The 21988-nt window shown below is 38.3% G+C and overlaps 1 protein-coding gene across 4 annotated transcripts in view; it reads left to right on the plus strand.

The window, feature by feature from the left end:
* The window catches only part of kat7b (K(lysine) acetyltransferase 7b), a 91259-nt gene that overhangs the window by 16817 nt on the left and 52454 nt on the right, over positions 1 to 21988 (plus strand). For 2 of the 4 annotated variants that reach the window (XM_060849095.1, XM_060849092.1), the window contains exons 2-4: positions 2526 to 2589; positions 12751 to 12898; positions 14409 to 14585. In XM_060849095.1, the coding sequence (XP_060705078.1) occupies positions 2566 to 2589; positions 12751 to 12898; positions 14409 to 14585 (349 nt within the window). In that variant the 5' untranslated portion in view covers positions 2526 to 2565. The remainder of the gene's footprint in view (positions 1 to 2525; positions 2590 to 12750; positions 12899 to 14408; positions 14586 to 21988) is intronic. The other 2 variants (XM_060849093.1, XM_060849094.1) reach the window with 2 other exon arrangements.

Consider the following 21988-nt stretch of genomic DNA (forward strand, 5'->3'; position numbering starts at 1 on the left):
AAAAAGTGAAATAATGTAGATTAAAACTGTTTGATTGCGTTTGTTTAGTTATTTATGGAACAGTCATGAATATTGTGATATATTGCATCCTTTGCTATATTTTACCTGAGTAGAAAGATGATTATATTTCATCTCCAATTGAACTAATATAAGTAAGTCATTGTAAAACTGACTTAGGAAAATTTTATTCATCTCTTCTGAAATCAGACAGTCAAATGGTTTTACACAATGCATTTGCAACCGTCGTGCTAATGACTGCCAACATAAGATCTTTTTGGGTGTCAGTTGCCAAAAACTGACTTCATGCTACTGTCCTTTATTCAGAAGTTATACAAAAGTCTTCTCTATTTAAATGCAGTTTTGCAATAGTTTAATTCATTACCTTTATTACATCTACACTGATTTAATTAAAGATGCCTGTAATACAATGTCATAATTAAAGATCATAATATCCCATTGATATAATGGAGGTAGAAATGTGGTCTTCACTATTTTAACTACTGCTCATGATTAGTAGTGTTATTTTAGGTTCAAATGGTGTTGTAAAGTAAGAATATCCAAACTACAAAAGTAATCCGTTTTAATCATATTCTGGACCTTTTTATTTTGTTCAGTTTCTTTAATTCCTATTTGTGAGCTTGGAAAGATCAATTTGTAACTCAATTGATAGGGCTTGTGTTTAGTTTTGGCATGTGGTTTCGCATTGTTTTGCAGGAAGGGAGGAAGTTTTAAGGTCACTGTAATATAACCAAGAGGAAGGTGTATCATGCTGGAAAGTAACACCACCAGGTTGAAAGAGTTTAATAAACCTTCCCACAGCAGCAAACATTATTAATCTTCCTGCATCTTTCAGCATTTCCAATGCATTGCAAGTCTCTCTCACTCATATAGAAATAATTCTAGCATGTCAATAACACAAATCTAAGAATCAAGCCCCTCCTTTGATTATTTGACTCTTTTACCCCACACTGCTACTTAACGGACTCCAACCAACTCTGTAGATGCAGTAGTCTCAACAGTTTATTCTTATCGCATTGTGAAATCTTGTTTGTGTTTTATGGTGTATGTTACAAATATATGGATTACTTGAAACACAATTCTGAGTTGTGTAGTTGGGCGGGGCTAGGGTCGGAGCATGATTGAGAGAGCAGAAGTTTTAAAATCAGGCATAAAATCCCTGGGCTACAACTCCGTCATGTTCAGGTTTGCTTTCTCTTTTTAAGTTTGACCACAGTATTAAGAATATCTATTTATCTCTTGATTATATTGACTTTTTGTTTTGTTTCAACATGCACGGTATAACCTTTTAAGTTAATGTCAGAACTGTAATCCACCTCTAAGCTCCATTCTTTTCAACTGATAAAGCATTATTCAGATCCTGATGATAAAATATTTTAGTGATAAGATTTTTGTTAAGCAAGAGTTCTGTCATTTATTGAAAATTCAGGATGACTAGTTATTATGCAATTATAAGCTACTCTCCCATTATGAGCAAATGTCACTGTCTGAAGTAGCTTGAAATTGCTGGCATCCTATTTGAAATGTTATTTTTTAAGTGTATATACTGTAATTGATAGGAGTGAGCTATCAGTTACAAAATAAAGTTTTGTGCACGATATGACGAACAAGAATTAGAGCGGAAAACACAATTGAGAAAAATGCTCTTTTCTATATGTTTAGATGTCAAGGACATTTATCTCCAAATATACAATTAAGTGGAAACGTTTTCTAGTTTTAGAATATACTGTATAGAGGCTTGGCTATTAATGTGAGCAGCAAAAAATGAGAAAGCATTCTATTAATTATAGAGATATGCCTATTATGAAAACACCTATGGTATTTGTGGTTACCTTTTCTTCTGGAAGGAATTATAAAGGATTGATGTTGGCACACTTTTAGATTCAGGGAGATGGGAATATATGAACAACGATGAACAGAAATAGACACTGTGTGGTTTGCCCAGTCTGTCTGCACTAAGTACATGCCCTAAACTATTTGCCTAGCTGAAGGGCGAAAGGAGATCAAAAATAATGGCCCATTGGGAGGAGCGGGATGGGTTCATGTTGAAATAGGCACAGGTATCAAAATGTCTCTAATCTTCTTAGACAATCAAAACTAATCCAGGTGATCACTTTGATCCTCACTATGTTGTGCAGTAGCCACCTTTTTTGAGAGATGACTTTTGCCCTACAAATATGTCCAGTGCTCATTTGAAGTAATTCAATAAATTGCTGTCCTCTCACAAACCAGAAGCTCCAAGGCTTGTGGCATGAACCATTTCTAAAATCTAACCACATCTCGATTCAGGAATTTTAAATTGTGATCCTCAAACCTTTCTCACATAATTAGTTGGAACAAAATGTCTCCCAAATACAGTCTATTCCACTCATCATTCATCAACCTTGGTCTAATGATCCTGACTGCATTTCTATCATTTATATGTTCGTGCAGAAAATAGAAACCGAAGAATAAATAGGGCATGTTTTCACTGTTGCAGTCATACCCTGCTGATTGTGTTCCCTCAGGAAGAATCCTAACAAGGTGAAGTGGAAGCCTAGTGAGTAAATGGACAGTGATCGAAGGAGGCAGGTATGGACACTGTGTATCTCTATGTTTGGGAAAGATTTAACCCTTTTAATATTGTAAGGAAATAAAAATTTATATTAAAAAAAAATCAACTGGCGACTTTGTAAAGTTACGGCACTTTTAACAATTATGTTTATTTGTGACAATAAAATGCAATCAAAAATTCAACTGAACTTTATTTTCTTTATTTGCATATGCCAATCAATTTACCAAATATTGAAATAAATACACTGTACCCCGGACTAGTAATTCAATATGCAATATTTTGGCTCAAGTCTATTCATTGTTTTGTGAAATGTCCATTTTCAATTATTTTACATACTCCAAATTACATTATTTGCCCTATTATTCACGGTTTAATATATGAATGTTGAGTATATCATCTGCAGTTACTTTCATAAAATCCTTTTGTACAATATAAAAGGGAAGCCATTTTGGCTTTTCATACTTATACCAATCCACTAATCAATTGTTATTATTGCTTTTTCCCTCAACTCTGATTTTGCTTTCTATTTCAAGTACGTATCCAATGACCTTCCAAAGTTGCTGGTGAATCTATCTCCAGAATCTATTTGGGTACTGCATTACAGAGGAGAAAGTAAGGACTGCAGATGCTGGAGATCAGAGCTTAAAAATGTGTTACTGGAAAAGCGCAGCAGGTCAGGCAGCATCAAAGGAGCAGGAGAATCAATGTTTCGGGCATAAGCCCAAAACGTTGATTCTCCTCCTTTGATGCTGCCTGACCTGCTGCACTCTTCCAGCAACACATTTTTAAGCTACTGCATTACAGATAATATTAGAACATTATAAAACAAAACTCTCCTTTTTTTGTTTCTTTTGTCAAATATGTTAAAACTATTTATCAACCTTCCTATCAGTTGAATCAACTTATTACAAGAGCGACATCAAAATCTTTTACAACCTTGAATATTACTTGCTGTTAAATCACTCCTTGAACTTCCTTCACTGAAAGGAGAATAATCTAGCTTCTTGATTCTCTGCAAATAACCCTATTTCTGTGTGAATTTTTAGATCTGCTCAATTTCTTCTTGGCACTCTCAAAAATTGTGTATGTGGTTCACTAAGTGTCCAAGTTCCTGCACCCTGCTTTTAAATGATATTGTATAGTTTACACTTGCTTTATTATGCTATCCTTAACAATTCCTTGTATAACTTTCAAATTCCATCTGTTTTGCACATCCCACCAGTAAATCTATATGTTCCTGAAATCTGCTATTACCTTCCTCACTCATGAGTACATCTTGAACGTTTATGTCATTTGCAAACTTCAATATTTTTGCTTTCTAAACCCACAATCTAGATCACTAATATGGGCCGCTACGGACGCTGCTGCATATGTCCGTCAATCTGATGACCACTCAAAATTGCTCTCTGCTTTCTACCACTTTGAATTATCTATCAACGCTGTTTGTGACCTTTTAATGTTGTGTTTCGGTATTGCTAACAAATCTGTGATGTGACCCTTAACTACTATTTGGAAATTCCTATGTGCAGCATGAACTGCATTATATTTAGCAACCCTCTTCGTTACATCAAAGGACTTTGATCAAGTCTGGCAGTCATAATTTGCCTCCAATAAGTTTGTTACCTATTCTTTTTAGTTTTGCTGTGCTGTGATCCCTAATAGTTTTTCCACAATAGACATTTGGCTGACGAACTTATTGGATTTATCCATTGAATGTGCAGGAGTGTAACCTTTAGTCCTCTTCTGGTACAAGTGCTTTCCAAGGAAGATTTGAAACTTTGATGCTAGAGCCTGTGCTTTTTCACCGTTGATTCTCTCAGGAACTTCCAGAATGAGTGACTGCTAAACTCTGTTTACTTTTAGACTGTCCAGTTTATCTAATATTTGTTGTTATGATGCCAGATACCCTGTCCAGAACAGAATTAAACTGAAGTTGTTTGAATTTTTGTTTAATTTGAATCAGTTTGATGACTCTGTTTCTTTAGGAGAATATGTATTTTAATATAAAGGCACACAGTCATGCCATTTCATGCTAGCTGTAATAATTGCAGAACTCCAATGAAAAGCAGCAAGCTGCCCAAGTTAGAGTATTGGGAAATATAAACCTACTGGAAACATACTTGAGGTATTTCTTTCTCCATGTGAGTCTTCTGCTAAGGTGTCTGCATGATGGGTTAATGAATAGAGGTGTTGCAACTAAACCAAGAAGTGGTAGAGATAAAACAAAGGTGAAAAAGATGGTTATGACTAAGTGCAATTTCTAACGGTTTATGTAGAGTAATCGAGGTTCTGTTTGGCAGTTAAGGTGCAAGTTGGATATTTCAGAAAGTTAAATATACCTTTTGTTGTTGAATTGCAAATAGTATTATTTGGGATAATGGAGCACTGTTTTTGAAAGTTATGAAGGAATCTCACTAGAGTGAGATGCCATTTCTATTAAAGCAGTGCTGAACCCCACATTCCTTCATATTTATTTAACTTTAACCCCACTTACATTTCATCTGTTTTTTCTCATTTTGGTTTGCTTATTTTTTGTTATGAATGATGCACCCACCATTTCTATTTTGAGTGCTCATCTTGTTTTATTTAATTTTCTGTCCTCCTTTCTTTTCTTCTACAGTCCCATCCTAGAGTGTATCGGAGCAGAATTTCAGCTTTTTAAACTTATTCTGCCAGTCATGGGAACGTGACTGCTCTGTATCTTAACTTCATCTGACTTCCTTGGATGTATTCCTTAATATCTTTATCTATTAGTCTCAGATTTAAAATGAGGGTATGAACTCATTGGCACCAGTGCTGGGGAAGGAGCTGTTCCTTAGGAATGAGCTCCACCTGAATCATGTTGGGACCGGCGAAGAAAACTATACAGTCAAAAGCAAAAGAGAAAGTAGGATTGCTGGTTGGTGATGGGTTTGAATGTTAACAGAAAATAACTTGGTTCTGGGTCGTATGCTCTTGGGAGAGTTGATGCAACTCAATGGGCTGAATAGCCTCTATCTGCAGTGTAGGAATTCTCTAATTCTATAATTTAAAGTAGATGGATAGGGTTCTACATTTCTATCACCTTGCATATAAAGAAGTGTTACCTCATTGCTCCTTTGAATGGTTTGTTCCCTTGTCTTGGTCGGAAAAAATTCTGTTGTATCTACCGCAAATTAGAACCAGGAATTCCTTTCAGAATTGTCAACTGAATCTCTCTATATTACTCGATATTCCAGGAAATGCAATCTTAGTGCATGTAAATTCTCCTCTTTGTCTACACCTTGGAGCCCTGGAAATATTTTGATTACTGTACTCTGCGCTTGTTCCAAGGACAGATGTTCTCTGTAGACATTTTGCTCAGAGTTATACATAACACTTCAAATGTTGTCAAATACATCATGTGGCTGCAGCAGCAAAATGTTTTTCCCTTTATCTTCTCTTCCTCTGCTCATGAAGGCTAACGTTCCATTACCTTTGCTATCTTTTTGAGCTTATCTGCTGCTTTGTCATCTTCTGTGTATGTGGTTTCTAAATCTCTTTAGACTTCCACAGTTTTTGTAATTTATTTAAAAAGCGTGAATATGGTTGTTTTAGGTATATATTTTTATTGGGATCACCTTCACTGTACTGTCTCTTTGTGAAATTCTGTTTCTATATATGCACATTTAACTTTGCTTTAATTCTCAATATTCCTCAAGGAAAAGGCATATAATTGGCTAGGAAAAACAATAGATGAGGGGTGGGAGAAGTTTAGGATTCAGCAATAGAGAAAGAGATTGATTAAGAAAGGGAAAATGGCATACACTTGTAAGTTTGCAGAGAACATAAACTGATCGTAGAACTTTCTATTCAATATTTAAAGAGAAAAGGATCAGTGAAGAGAAATATAGGTCTCTTACCGTCCAAAATCAGGAAATTTATAATGTGGAACATAGAAATAGCTATTTGATTAAATAATACTGTTTTGTTTCTGTATTCACGAAGTAGAACACAAATAACAGAGCAGCATTGTTGGAGAACAAAGGGTTCCGTGAGAGGGAGTTACTGAAGGCAATCAGTATTAGGTAAATGGCATTGGGAAGATTGGTGGGCTTGAAGGCTGATAAGTCCTGAGGGCCTTACAATAGACATCCCAGAGTATGTAAGAAAGTAGCCCTAGAAATACTGGGTTCATTGGTGGTCATCTTCCAAAATTCTATAGACTCTGGAGCAGTCTCTACTGATTGGAGTGTACCTAATGTTATCCCTTTATTTAAGAAGGGAAGCAGAGGAAGGAAAAAAAACAGGAATTGTAGTCCAGTTTGCCTGACATCAATAGTGGACAAAATGCTAGTGTCCATTATTAAAATTTTAATACCTGAGCACTTGGAAAATAATAACTACTATAATAATATACTAATAATTAATAACAACATCAAAGTAGTCAAGGCCAAAACATTGTATGATTTCAAAGAATTAGATATAGCACTTGTGGCTAAAGAGATCAAAGGATATGGAGCTAAGTTTATTGAATTGGGTGATTGGACATGATCACAATGAATGGCGGAGCAGACTTGAAGGTCAACTCCTGCTCCGATTTTCTATGTTTCATTATCCATCTCTCTAGCTGAATATTATCCGCATTCAAATTCAGTTAGAAAGAGTAAGGCGCATTTCTGCTGCCCAAAAAGTGAACAGATCTTACAATTCACCCTCTCCTTGACTGATAATGACTTAGAATGGCATTGAGAAAGAATTATTAGTACTATGGGAAACTACTTGATAGCATTTTGGGACGTTTGGTGGTGATTGTGACATTGCATTCATTGGAAAATGTGTGATTTTGCCTGGAGTGTTCAGCTAATGTGTTCAGCAATGACTCTTTCAATATGATTTGGCAATTTGCTGAGTAGATTTTCTTTCTCGCCTTCACAAGCCTTCACCCACGTTTTGCATGTGTAGCATGCTTCAATTTATAACATGAAATAGAAATGCTGTTATTAGACATGTGAAATGTTCTAAATTATATGTGTATTTTGGTGCGGCATTCCTACATTTTGCAGTGAAACAAACACAATTTTAATCAACACAAGTACAGATATTTTTGCAGTATGCATAGGTAAGCATTATTCTTAAAGTGTACTTTTACATTTTTGCACACTATAGCTGATTTACAATCTTATATAAGGCACTTTTGTTGTTTTTGAAAGTTTTTAAAAAAACATTGCATTGGTTCAGTTGCTCATTGGACATGCATTGATGAATTTCATCACTAATGTGTGACCTAGTTGTTGTATTCATACAATAAAGGAGGAACTTAATTAGGGATTAGAAGAGCTAGAATGTACATGAAAGTCACTATACATTTGGCTGCTGAATTTTCTTAAAAAAAAGCAATTCTCTTGAGAAGCATGATGGTGCAGTGGTTAGCACTGTTGCCAGTCACTGCAGACCTGTGTTTGATTCCAGCTTCAGGCAGTTGTATGTATGGGGTTTGCCCTGTGTCTGCATGGATTTCTGCCAGATGCTCGAGTTTCCCTCTCATCTTAAAGATGTGCAAGTTAGTTGTGCCGTGTCAGATTTATCTGGAGTGTCAAGTGATTTGCAGTCTAGTAGATGGATTAATGATGGGTTAGTTGGGGTTACAGAGATAGGGTGGGTCAGGGGCTCAGACTGGATGAGATGCTCTTCGGAGGATTGGTGCAAACTCAGTGGGTCAAATGGCCTCTTTGGACACTGTTGGGGTTCTATGATTCTACTTGCTCACTAACCTTTACCTCTGTTAAGTAGCTCAGTCAGGCCTGAGAAAAACTTCTGTATTAGGATTCATGATAAAAACATTATTATTGTTGTGGGAGATATTTTATAACTCTAAAGATATTTTCCAATGAGAAAGAAAGACTCTAAGGATGTAGAAGGATGTAGCTTCTGTGGCTAACTATGAAGTTTAAAGATAGTAACAAATTGAAAGAAAGAATGCAGGATATTGCAAAGATTAATGTTTGGTCAGAAAACTGGTTGAATTTCAAAAACTGGTCAACACTTACTAAACCAAAAGGAGAAATAGGAGTATGAGAGAAAGAAAGCGAGAAGTATAATACCAGCAGTAAAAGAATAAAAGAGTCCCTTAGAGAGTGAGGCAGGGAAATTAATATTGGGAAACAGGGACATGTTAGGAATGTTGATCATACATTTTATATCAATCCTCATTGGAGAAGATGTAAAAAGCATCCAGAGAATCATTGAAAATCAGAGGATAAAGGGAGGGAGGAACTTAAATCAAGTAAGATCACAATGACAAAGATATGGAAAAAAGCTGAAAGACTGGGCTTACATTTAGGGTCTTAAAATAATTGTGTGTAGAGTTGGTGGATGCATAGTTTGCAGTCGTTCAAATGTCCTAAGATTCTGGAAAGAACCCATTGCACTGAAAAACAGCAGATGTGACAACTCAACAAAGTATTCAAGCAAGAAGGAAGATGAAAGCAGGAAACCACAAGTCAGTTAGCCCAACATCCGTCATGATTGGAAAGACAAATTAAATGTTGGTTTAATTGTGAAGGAAATGGAATATCAAAATAGGGAAGTGTTGCTGCAGCTGTACAGGGCATTCATGGACTGCACAATGAGTGCTTCGTACAATTGTCGTTTTCTCACTTAAGATGGAATCCATTACTAAGGAGTTGTTAATAAAATATTTAGAAATCAGGCAGAGCCAACATGGTTTTGTGAAAGATAAGTTATGTTTTCCTATTTTGTTTGAGTTCTTTTGAGGAAGTAACAAGCAGTATGGGTAATGGGGAACAGCTAAAGTGTGTATATATTTTCAAATGGCAGTCACTAAATTGTCACATCAAAAGTTAGTGCACAAGATTTGATTGCATGATATACAGGGGTAATATGTCAGCAAGGATAGATAATTTATTTGATTCCTTGTAATAATATCCTTGCCAAAGCTTTTGGTTCAAGTCCCATGCTTGGACTTGTTGGTCATAGGTGCATTCATAATGTGGACAATCCTTCCAAAATTCTTAATGGAATGGGTTAAGAGTAAGAGAGTCTTGTGATCAGCCATCCTGTAGAATGCATTTGCAAACCGTAAGTGTGACCAATCCATTGGAAGTTTGGCCCAACCCTCAGAAACAATGATGGCATGATAGAGGATAACCGCATTGGAAGCAGTTCACAAAAGGTTTAACTGGCTAATTTCTGCAATAAGGGGTTATCTTAATAAGGAAAGGTTGAGCAGATTAGTTCTATGCTCATCAAAGGTAAGGATGAGAGGTGACCTCATTGAAATATAATATCCTGGGGGGACTTAGGATGGATGTTTCACTGTGGGAGAGTTGAAGATGAGGGATAGTTTAATAATAAAAGATACCCATTTAAGAAGAAAGATGTTTTCTTTAAGGTTTATTGCACTTCAGAATTTTCTTCTCAGAACAGTTGTATATTTTCATTGCTGATGATCAATCATTTATGCAAATATGTGGATTAGAAGCAAGGAGAATGATCAAGATTGATCTGGCCTCGACTCCACTTTCATGCTTACCTCTGATAACCTTTTGACTCCATTATTCATCAAGAATCTTTCTACCTGTGCCATTAAAAAGAACTCAGTTAATCTGCCTCACCACTGTCTGGCAAGTACCAGGGGCAATTAACAATCTGAGAGAAAAGGTGTCTTCTCATGTTTGTTTTAAGTGGTGTACAGTTTAATTTTGCCTTCAGTCATGTGCACTTTAAATTGTGACAAGGATTATAAGAAGACAGTTGGAGAGTTTAATTCGGGCCACAATCATGTTAGCCACATTCTGGGCTCTTGTAGGGAAGTGGTAGTATATTTACCTCTGTACAAGGAGAGTTGGATTCAAATTTCACCTGTGTTAGAAATTTCTAAGAATATCTCTGAAAAGATTGATTTGAAAATATCCTCTATCTGCTACAATCTTAATCAATGGTGGTGTAGGCATGATCGATCGGATTTATTTTATTATGTGATTAATCTTCATTATTAAACTTAAACTGATTATTTCTGACATTACTGAACCACAATGAAACTTTATTTAGATAACTTTATGAAACTAATTGACTTTATTCCAGGTATTGAAAACTCTTTGAGGAGAAAGTGAGGACTGCAGATGCTGGAGATCATAGCTGAAAATGTGTTGCTAGAAAAGCGCAGCAGATCAGGCAGCATCCAAAGAGCAGGAGAATCAACGTTTCGGGCATGAGCCTTCCTGAAGAAGGGCTCATGCCCGAAACCTCGATTCTTCTGCTCTTTGGATGCTGCCTGACCTGCTGCGCTTTTCCAACAACACATTTTCAGCATTGAAAACTCTTCCAAAAGATTCTCTCTCTGCCTTTGTTTTCCCCATTGATTGCTGATTTACCTTGCAGTATGTTCTATATATTCCTTGTCTCCAACTGGCAGTTTACACTTTTTATGAGTAGCTTTTACTCTACTTTTTTTATTCATTTCATTTTGAATCTCTTGATTTATGTTGCTGCTGTGTATTTCCCACTTGAGCGATCCTAAGTCTTTCAAGTTTTTTGTGGCTTTTGTGGGGATAAATAGACAAACAAAAACCATTGAACCTGCTGTACTAAATATTTCAGTGGTAGCCATGATGTGGAGATGCCAGTGTTGGAATGAGATGGACAAAGTCAAAAATCACTCAACACTGGTTTATAGTCCAACCGGTTTATTTGAAACCGCAAGCTTTCGGAGCCCCCACTCCTTCCTCAGGCAACTAGTGAGAGAAAATACATCCGAAGTAGAGTCTGTCATATAAGATTGAAGAGACACACAACTTATGCAAATGTGTTGTGCAAACCAAGATGACTATTAAGTCTTCAACAGTTTGAAGGGAGGTGATTAATCAGGACTGGATGCTAGACAAGCCATCTGACACCATTGATATTGGAAGACCGGAGAGGTAGAGGTGTATCTTGTCATTATTCGTTGGAAACTGACCCTGTGTTTCTGGGTGATATTGCCAAGGGATAGCATATCCATGAAGAAAAGACAGCCAAGGGGGTTGATCTTTGGAGTAGGACTCAGAGGTAATAATTTAAAATTGGCAAGATAAACCACTGCTGGATAATTGGATAGTAATGGGTAGAATCAAGTGAGAGCATCTCATTGAGCCAGTCAAGGAGAAATGGTATCGTAAGCAGTGCAGAGTGATTGACCATAGAGGGATCGGGAAAGGGGGGCAGGGTCAGTTACTGATAGGAATGTTTTTCTCCTTCACAAATGAAGGATCACATTATAAACAATAAATCATTGTCCTTGAAAATCCAAGTCAAGTTTTCTGGATATTGGGTCAGTTGTAGTGTGGCTAAATGTATAGTAAAGCTTATTCTTAAATATCTTTTTCTACTAACAATATGCTGTTTCTTGCTTTGCTACTGTGAACCTTTCTATTCCTCACAATGGTTTAGACCCTTTGAGTGGAATACCAAATTGTCAAATCGTGGGAAGTTTTGCTGTGTGTAGATTCCCATGAGGAATGAAGTTAAGAGTAGCCAAATTAATTTCATGCAGAACTCTTGAAGGGGGTAGTGAAGGAAACTTAATCCCATTACCATGAAATGGATTTTGCCTTTCACAACATTGCCATAAAAGATTACACAGCAGCCTGGTTACATCAGGTCATTAGATAAATAGAACATGAAGTGATCCTGCCATTGTGTCTGTTGGAGGTGATGATCACATGAACTGTGCTGGATCTGCTTATGTTGATGACAGATGAGGAAATAGTTGTAATATTTTGTGAAGCAATAATGACTACCATCATTAGTCATTACCACTAATCCTACCATCTTTTAAAACATTTTTAAAAATCCAAGAATTTTGATATGAATCACAAATTTCTATTTTTTTAATAACAAATGCATATAGATTGATTAATAAACCTCATTAATTTCTTATTTAATGTCTAAAAGGTCAAAACTCAAAGTGTTTAATGCAAATACTTTTAAAACTTACCTGTTATCCCTGGATATGTTATAAAAGCAGATGCCCTCCCACTAGGTACTATTGACAAACATCTGCTTTGCAACAGGATTCAACTTAATCCACATATCATAGCTCAAGGTAGCAAAATGTCTGCATGTGGAATTCAGAAACTATTGCCTGCAAATCCTATTGAGGGTGTTTTGTGAATGTAATTTGTTTTTAAGCAGTTAATCTCTCATGCGTTCTGTTTCAGCGTCAGGCAGGCAGCAGCTCTGAGGGTACAGAAGATTCTGACTTCTCTGCTGATCTGGATCATACAGATAGCTCTGAGAGTGATGGACAGCCACGGAGATCTACCAGATTAACCAGATCTTCTTTACGAAATAGTCAGAGTTCTCAAGGTAAAGGAAAACTTAAAACTATTATGTAATGTCTGGAGGATTTAGTTGCTGTTAACCTCTGTCTAAAAGCGTCAGACTGGCAGTTTCTTCTTCATCAGTGTCAAAACAGTGGGGTGAACATCATGCAACACAGCACTCTTTGTAAGGCTCTTTCTTTTCCCATCTCTCCATCTCTCTGCCCAACCCCCGCCCCCTTCCATCCTCCTTTCTGCCATCTGGGCAATAAGGGATCAACAATAAATGCTGATTTTGCCAACATCCAGTCAAATTTGTGAAACTGCCTCCGTTAAAAGCATTGTAGGGAAACTGGAGCAACATTAGACTGCAACAGTTTATACAGGCAGCTCACCACCACCTTCACAAGGGGAAATAGGGGTATGTAATAAGTGCTTGCCCAGCCAGTGAAGCCGAAAATTCATGAATGAACAAAGAAAGCTGTGTGTTCCCCTTACCCATAAATCCCCTATCACTGCTGCTCTCCCATTTGTGTTCCTTCTGTCCTGTCTTGTAAAGGCCTAACCTAGTGTTATGGGTTTGGATCTTGCTTTCTTCCTTGCAAAACCAATGTTGTCTTCAGTATTGAAAATGGAAAGCTGATTAGTGAGCAAGATGTAAGGGGACTCCTGCATAATCTGCAAGGATCTTTTCAACTATGTGGTAGTCACCCATTCCCTGTTTGTGTGCTTATACTCTTAGTTTGACTAGCTCTCTGAATGCATTATTCATGTGATATTCATTTAGTTCTCTGCCTCGTGCCTCCAAATTGACTTCAGTCACTGCTTGTGTTGCGAAACCCATAGCTGAAGTTTGTCCAGCTGGCGTCACATCTTGTACACGTACCTATCTAGGCCCCCAAAGTATGTTCAGCTCACCACAGCGTGAGCATTCCAGTTTGGCTGAGCTGCCCTGCATACCTTCATATGACATTTGCACTACTTACTGTAAATACATTTCCCAGTGCTAGGTTGTTTTTTAAAAAAGAATATCAATGTTTCCTGACTCTCAGTCCATAACAACATTGTTGACATTGTCTAAACTCATTCTGGCATTGTCTCACTAAGCAGCCCTTTCTGACTCTGCAGTTTTACAAACCTTCTCGTATATAGGGAGGCTGTGATGAGTCTCCAGAAAACTTCCTACTACAAAGTGCTTTCAGCTCATTGACAGATAACTACTAGTGCCAGGCAGGCTTCTGTTTTGTAAGTCTTAACTTTTAATTTAAAGTTAAACTTCAAAAAACCTTACCCGTTAATTTGCCACTTCAAATCAAATTCCTCAAATCTCACTCTGCCTCAACTACTCAGACTTAGCATGAGCCTGCAACTTTTACTTTCCACAGATGCTGCCAGACCAGCTGTTGAGTTTTGCCAGTGTTTTTTTAAGATCGCCACCATCTGCGATAGCTTGATTTGACTAAAATTTTATCTTACATTATGAATTTGTGAATTCGAGTTGAATTTTCTCTGTCTATCTAAAATGTTGGATAACTGACTTTACAAACCTTCTGCAGATTCTAGCCCAGTACAGCAGATACCATCATATGCATCAGATGAACCTGCTTATGCTACAAGAAGGGTAACACGTAGCCAACAACAGACAACTCCAGTCACACCTAAGAAGTACCCACTCCGACAGACCCGCTCATCTGGATCAGAAACTGAACATGCAGTTGAATTTTCAGATAAAGGTATGATTAAAGATAGATGGTCATCCAACCATAGCATGTTTATTTGTATTTAGTATTCAAGAGCTAAAGTAAAATTCTCTGTTAAATTGTCACGTACATCAGTGCCTGTTTTCAGTTTCTTGAGAAAGGATTCCTCTGTTTTTGTAACAACAGTTGCATAAAATAGCATACCATGTATGTCTCCCAATTTTCAGATTCTACAGAGGGTCCCCAACTTCCAAATGTCCAACTTACGAATGCTGCTATTTACAACCTTGATCTTGGATAGGGGTGTAATTTTAAAGATCTGACAAATGAATGTTTCCTGTAGTTATAGATGGCTATTTTCTGTTGTTCTGCATTGCTTTCCGACTTGCCTACAAACTGACTAGAGACTGGAACCTGTTTGCAACCCAGGACTGCCTGTATTTCTAAATGTTTCTTGTTTGGTTTTCGTGCTTATGATTTATTTTTACTATAATGTTGGTACTGCTCTCTCACCACCTCAGGGACCCAGGTTCCATTCTAGCCTTGAAAGATTGTCTGTGTGGAGTTTGCACATTCTTTGCGTGTCTGCATGGGTTTCCTCCTACAGTCCAAAGATGTGCAGGTTAAGCGAATTGTCCATGCTAAATTGCCCATAGCGTTCAGGGATGTGTAGGTTAGGTGCATTAGTCAGGGGTAAATGTAGATTCATAGGGTAGGGGACTGGATCTAGACGGGTTACCCTTCGGAGGGTTGGTGTGGAGTTGTTGGTCCAAATAGCCTGTTTCCAAACTGTAGGAATTCTATGATCCCGTTATTTTTTCTGCTACATTTGCTATATATTGCAAATCATTGCAACTCTTATTAATTTTACCAGACCATGCAGCTAACTAAACCTGCACAACAACCACAAAAGAATCTTGTTGCTGAAGCATTGTTGACTCACTGGACTATTTGATTTTCTAAACAAAATTCAGATAAGTCCGAGAGTCATACAGTACAGAGACAGGCCCTTTGGCCCAAACTGGTCCATGCTGACCAACATGTCCATCAGTGCTAAGTCCACTTCCCTGCACTTGGCCCATATCCTTCTAAACCTTTCCTATCCATGTATTTGTCCAAATGCCTTTTAAATGTAGTTAATGTACCTTCCTCAACCACTTTTGCTGGCAGCTCATTCCATATGCGTACCACCCTCTGTGTAATAAGTTGACCCGCTCACCTTAAACTGATGCCCTCTGATCTTTGATTCCTCAACCCTGGGAAAAAGACTGAGTACATGTTCATGATCTAAAACACCTTGATAAGATTCCCCCTCAGTCTCCTGTCCTCTAAAGAAAAAAAGCCCTTGCTTGTCCAACCTCTCCCTATAACTCAGGCCATTGAGTTCTGGTTGCATTCTTGTAAATTTCTTCTGCAATTGATAACATCCTTCCTATAACAAGGTGATGAATACTGAACACAATACTCCAAGTATGGCCTCAACAACGTCCTGTACAACTGCAACATAACTTCCCAATTTCTATACTCAATGCCCTGACTGATGAAGGCCAATGTGCCAAAAGCTACCTTCACTGCTGTATCTACCTGTGACTCCACTTTCAGAGAACTGTGAACTGAACTCTGTTCCACTACACTACTTAAGGCCCTACCATTTACCATGAAACTCCTATCTTGATTTGACTTGCAAAATGCAAGACCTCACACTATATTAAACTTCATTTGCCATTTCTCGGCCCATGCCCCCGGCTGATCAAGGTGCTGCTGCAATTTCTGATAATCTTCCTCACTGTTCACGGTAGCATCTATTTTAGTGTCATCCGCAAACTTACTCATCATGCTTTGTACATTCTCATCCAAATCATTGATAACAAACAGCAGTGTGTCCAGCACCGATCCCTGAGGCACTCCACTAGTCACAGGCCACCAGTCCGACAAGCATTCTTCCACTATAACCGTCCGCTTCCAACCATCAAGCCAATTGTGTACCAGTTTCCAGATCTCCCTGGATTCCATGCGATTTAAACTTTCAGAGCAGCCTACCTTTTGGAACCTTATCAAAGACCTTACTAAAATCCATATCGACTAGGTCTACCACCCTGCTCTTGTCATCTTTCTGGTCACGGCATCAAAGAACTCTAACAAATTTGTGAGGCATGATCTCCCACACACAAAACCATGTTGACTATTCCTAGTCAAACCCTGTGTTTCTAAATGCATGTATATCTTATCCCTCAGCATACTCTCAAGTAATTTACTTCCCACAGATGTTAGGCTTACTGGTCTACTTCCCACAGATGTTAGACTTACTGGTCTACAGTTCCCAAGTTTTTCTTCACAGCCCTTCTTGAATAAAGCCACAACATTCACTACCGTCCAGTCTTCTGGGACCTCACCTGTGGCTAACAATGATCCAAAAATATCAGCCAGGGCCATCACAATGTCTTCTCTCGTCTCTTGCACTGTTCTTGGATATATCTGGTCAGGATCAGAATTATCCACCTTCATACATTCTAATACATCCAACACCACCTCTACTGTGATATGGACTGTCCCCAAGATATGACCACTAACTTCCCCATATTCCCAATGGTAAACACAGAGGAAAAATATTCATTGAGGACCTTGCCCATCTCCTGCGGTTCTACACGTACATGTCTACTTTGGACCTTGAGGTGTCCAATTCTCTCTCTAGTTATTCTTTTTCCTTTAATATACTGATAAAACCTCTTTTGATTCACCCTAATTGTCTCAGCCATGGCTGTCCCGTGCCCCTTTTTCACTCTCCTGATTTCCTTCTTCAGTAAACCCCTGTATCTCCTATATACCTCCAGAAATTCCCTTGATCTCAGCTGCCTCTACCTGAATCATACCTCCTTTTTTCTGATCAAAGCCTCAATGTCTCTTGACATTCAGGGATCCCCATTCCTTTCAACCTTGCCTTTCACCCTCACAGGAACACCTTAACCTTGACTTCTAGCTATCTCACTTTTAAAGGTCTCCCAATTGCTGGAGGTCCCTTTGCTTGCAAACAAACTAGCCCAATCAACCCCTGCAAGCTCCTGTCTAATTCCGTTAAAATTTGCCTTGCCCCAATTTAAACATGAACATGTGGACCAGTTTTGTCCCTCTCCATAACTGTTTTAAAATGAATAGAACTATGGTCACTGATGCCAAAGTGCTCCCCCACTGTCACGTCCATCACCTGTCCTGTCCGATTTCTCAAGAATAGATCACGTTTTGCTCCCTCCTGAGAAGGAAAAACTTTCCTAAATGCACTTAATAAATTCCACCCCATTTAAGCCCTTAACGCCCTGGCAGACCCACTCTATGTTCAGAAACTTAAAATCCCCAACTATGACAACCCTACTGCTCCTGCAGGTCTCCCCAGTCTCCCTGCATATGTATTCCTATAATTCCTGTTGACTATTTGAGAGCCTGTAGTACAACCCTAATACTGTCACCATGCCCTTATTTCTTAGCTCCATCCAAAAGCCTCACTGGATGATTCTTCAGTTATTTCATCTCTCATCACTGCTTTAATACTCGCCTTAATCAAAAATGCAGCTTTGTGTCCCTTCTTTCCACTACTCTGTCCCACCTAAATTAGCTGTTCCCTGGTACATTAAGCTGTCCCTCCCTTAGCCATATTTCTGTAATGACTATAATATCCCACCTACCTATCCATCCCCTGAGTTAATCAGCCTTACCTGTCAGCCTTCTTGCATTGAACCGGATCCAATTTAATCCAACAGGCATTCCTTGCTCCCTGTTGTGTTGCAGCCTCACTTTCTCTTCACTTTATTGTTTTGGAATACTATTTCTCCTTCCAACCTCGCACTTGCCCCCCTGCTGCTGAGGATCTCTACTCCCCTGCCAATTTAGTTTAAACCCTCCCTTGTAGCACTAGCAAACTTGGCCACTAAGATATTGGTCCCCTTCCAGTTCAGGATGTCACATTGTGATTGTTACTTCGTTGCCCTACAGAATAAAGAGTTGTGAAGAGGCTGGTACTTTGTTCAAACCTGGTAAATAATCACAGAATTTGTGAGAAAAGCAAAGGGGTAAAAAGATTTTTCCACCTGGTTTGAAATATTTAACGTGAAAGAAATTTATTAAATATATTTGGTCAAAATATTAAGTGTACTGGCACAACGCCTCTGTGTGCCAATTTTCTCTTCAATAAATTGTTTTTAGACTCAAAATTTTCTCTCAGCTCCAGATTCCTTGTGTAATGTGGCTTGCAACTTATTATCAAGCCTTACCGAATGAGTAGCTTTTTTCTGTGCAGTAATTTTTATAGAAAACAAATTGAGCAATCTGCTGAATTCAATATTACCTTCTCAGTGCATTTGGCAACTTAAAATTTACCCTAAGTTTCACTACTTGTAAAGGGAATGTTGCAACTTATGTGCTTTCATTGAAGCCAGTTTGCTGGGCAGTGAGGGTGGGCTGTAGGCATGCTTTTGTTGCGCAATGAAGTGCAATGGTAAACATTTTGTCTTGAATTATTTCATTTACTGCATAGTAAGTTTTGTTGAAAATGTTGCATTGGTGATGTTGTGGTTCATTTCTGAACTTTTAAGCAACTTGTACAGTCAGGCTTTTTAATTGCTTGCATTTTGTTTTCTTGATTTTACATTATAGCCTGGGCAGATATTCAAAGTTTAAACATACTTGAAAAATCAAAACCACAGTTAATTGGTTATCTACAAAATAGTTAAATCTTGTCAAACTGTTTGTCTTATGATTAAAGACATGGGTTAGAACTGCTAACTGCTGATTATTAGCAGAAGTTTGTTTAGTAAATGATTGTGGGTTTAAGATTGGGAGAATCAAGGAGAATGAAATATGGAGATAAGGTCATAGTGATCTGTGCTTGATTGAATGTGCATGATTTTTTTTGGAGCACTGTGTGGTTCATTCAGCATTGCCAATACTTGAAGTTTTGGATATTATGCTTTATCTGCACAATTTTATTGCTCTTGATTCACCAGGCAAAGAGTGAAATACCTTATGACAGAAAACTGTCCATGATTGAGAAGTGAATTGATGATGTTGCAAAGGCTGCTGGGTCATTTGAAATGCAAATATCATTTTAATACCAGAGAATGTTATCTGATTTAAGACCTATGGCCTATTGAGAAAATATTGAGGGAGAAAAGGATAAATTTAAACATTTTAAAATACTACATATTCCTGAAAAGGTTTTTTATAAAAAGCATCTGAAGTGCTAGATAATTCCAGTGCTAATGAACTAGATTTGATGTGGTTGTGTTCGCCGAGCTGGAAGTTTTTGCTGCAAACGTTTCGTTCCCTGGCTAGGGAACATCATCAGTGCTATTGGAGCCTCATGTGAAACGCTGCTTTGCTGTTTCTTCCGGTATTTATATTGGTTTGTTCTTGCCGCTTCCAGGTGTCAGTTTCAGCTGCAGTGATTTGTATATGGTCCAGTCGATGTGTCTGTTGATGGATGTTCTTGCCGCTTCCGGGTGTCAGTTTCAGCTGTAGTGGTTTGTATATTGGGTCCAGGTCAATGTGTCTGTTGATGGAGTTTGGGGATGAATGCCATGCTTCCAGGAATTCCCTGGCTGTTCTCTGTCCGGCTTGTCCTATGATGGTGGTGTTTTCCCAGTCAAATTCATGTTGATGGTTGTCTGAGTGTATGGCTACTAGTGATAACTGGTCGTGTCGTTTTGTGGCTAGCTGGTGTTCGTGGATGCGGATTGTTAGCTGTCTTCCTGTTTGTCCTATATAGTGTTTTGTGCAGTCCTTGCATGGTATTTTGTAAACTACGTTAGTTTGGCTCATGCTGGGTATTGGGTCCTTTGTTCTAGTGATTTGTTGTCTGAGTGTGGATGTTGGCTTGTGTGCTGTTATGAGTCCTAAGGGTCGCAGTAGTCTGGCTGTCAGTTCTGAGACGCTCCTGACGTATGGTAGAGTGGCTAGTCCTTTGGGTTGTGGCGTGTCCTCGTTCCTTGGTCTATCTCTTAGGCATCTGGTGATAAAGTTGCGTGGGTATCCGTTTTCGGCGAATACCTTGTATAGATGTTCCTCTTCCTTTTTTCGCAGTTCTGGTGTACTGCAGTGTGTTGTGGCCCTTTTTGAATAGTGTCCTGATGCAGCTTCGTTTGTGTGTGTTGGGGTGGTTACTTTCATAGTTTAAGACTTGGTCTGTGTGTGTTAGTTTCCTGTGTACCCTTGTGGTGAATTCTCCGTTGGGTGTTCTCTCTACTAACACGTCTAGGAATGGGAGTTGGCTATCCTTTTCCTCTTCTCGTGTGAATCGGATTCCTGTGAGTGTGGCGTTGATGATTCGGTGTGTTTTTTCTATTTCTGTGTTTTTGATGATTACAAAGGTGTCATCAACATATCTGATCCAGAGTTTGGGTTGGATTTGTGGTAGGGCTGTATGTTCTAACCTTTGCATAACTGCCTCTGCTATGAGTCCCGAGATTGGTGATCCCGGAAGCGGCAAGAACAAACCAATATAAATACCGGGAGAAACAGCAAAGCAGCGCTTCACACGAGGCTCCAATAGCACTGATGATGTTCCCTAGCCAGGGAACGAAACGTTTGCAGCAAAAACTTCCAGCTCGGCGAACACAACCACAACAACGGATACCCGAGCTGCAAATCTTCAATCAAACTTTAAACTAGATTTGAGTTGTTTCCTATCGGTTGTAATTATTATACAAAGTCATGAAATTATTTAAATAATCAATAATGCCTCTCACCATTGTGCTGAACTGTAGCTGGCTCTGAGTACTTAGCAAGAGATCCTGAACTTCTCCCCTTTCTTTTATATATAACAAAGACATATTAGACCTAAAAATGCAGCCAAGCCAGGGTTTTGTTCGAACATGCAACAAGACAACCGATCAACAAAAGACTCAGTTGAAGTATTTATGAGAATGGTCAGAAATTATTGTTTTTTGATGTACAAGTGTATTCTTTATTTTGTTTTATCTTGAGGTAAATTGTATCTGAAGTAAATTATAACTGTCATCGCAACTTTACCTCACTGTAAAATAAAGGGACTTAGCGATTTTCTTCAGCCCTTGCTCTGATCTACTATTGTCATTATCCACTTGCCACTCCTCTGATCCCTTCTTTCCATGTTCCCCTTTAGAAACGAATCTTTTTGGCTCATAGTTCTCAAAATCCTATTCTTAGTTCTCCTTGTATGCAGTGCTCAGTTTTAGACCTGTTTTATCTGTATGAACTCCAGTAAGGATTCTAGACCTCATGGTTTCCCTATCATCATTCTTCAGATGTATATATCTGAACTTACTCTTGGCCTGTGCACTACTGTAAACCTGTTCGACTTTTTCTGAAAATTTGCTTGTGCTGTCAAATGCAAAAGACAGACTCTGCTTACTGTTAAGTGTTGCTAACTTCAGAATTATCTTGATCCAATCCATATTTGATTAGTCTGT

This window comes from Hemiscyllium ocellatum, chromosome 32 (assembly GCF_020745735.1).
Source record: "Hemiscyllium ocellatum isolate sHemOce1 chromosome 32, sHemOce1.pat.X.cur, whole genome shotgun sequence".
Classification (NCBI taxonomy): domain Eukaryota; kingdom Metazoa; phylum Chordata; class Chondrichthyes; order Orectolobiformes; family Hemiscylliidae; genus Hemiscyllium; species Hemiscyllium ocellatum.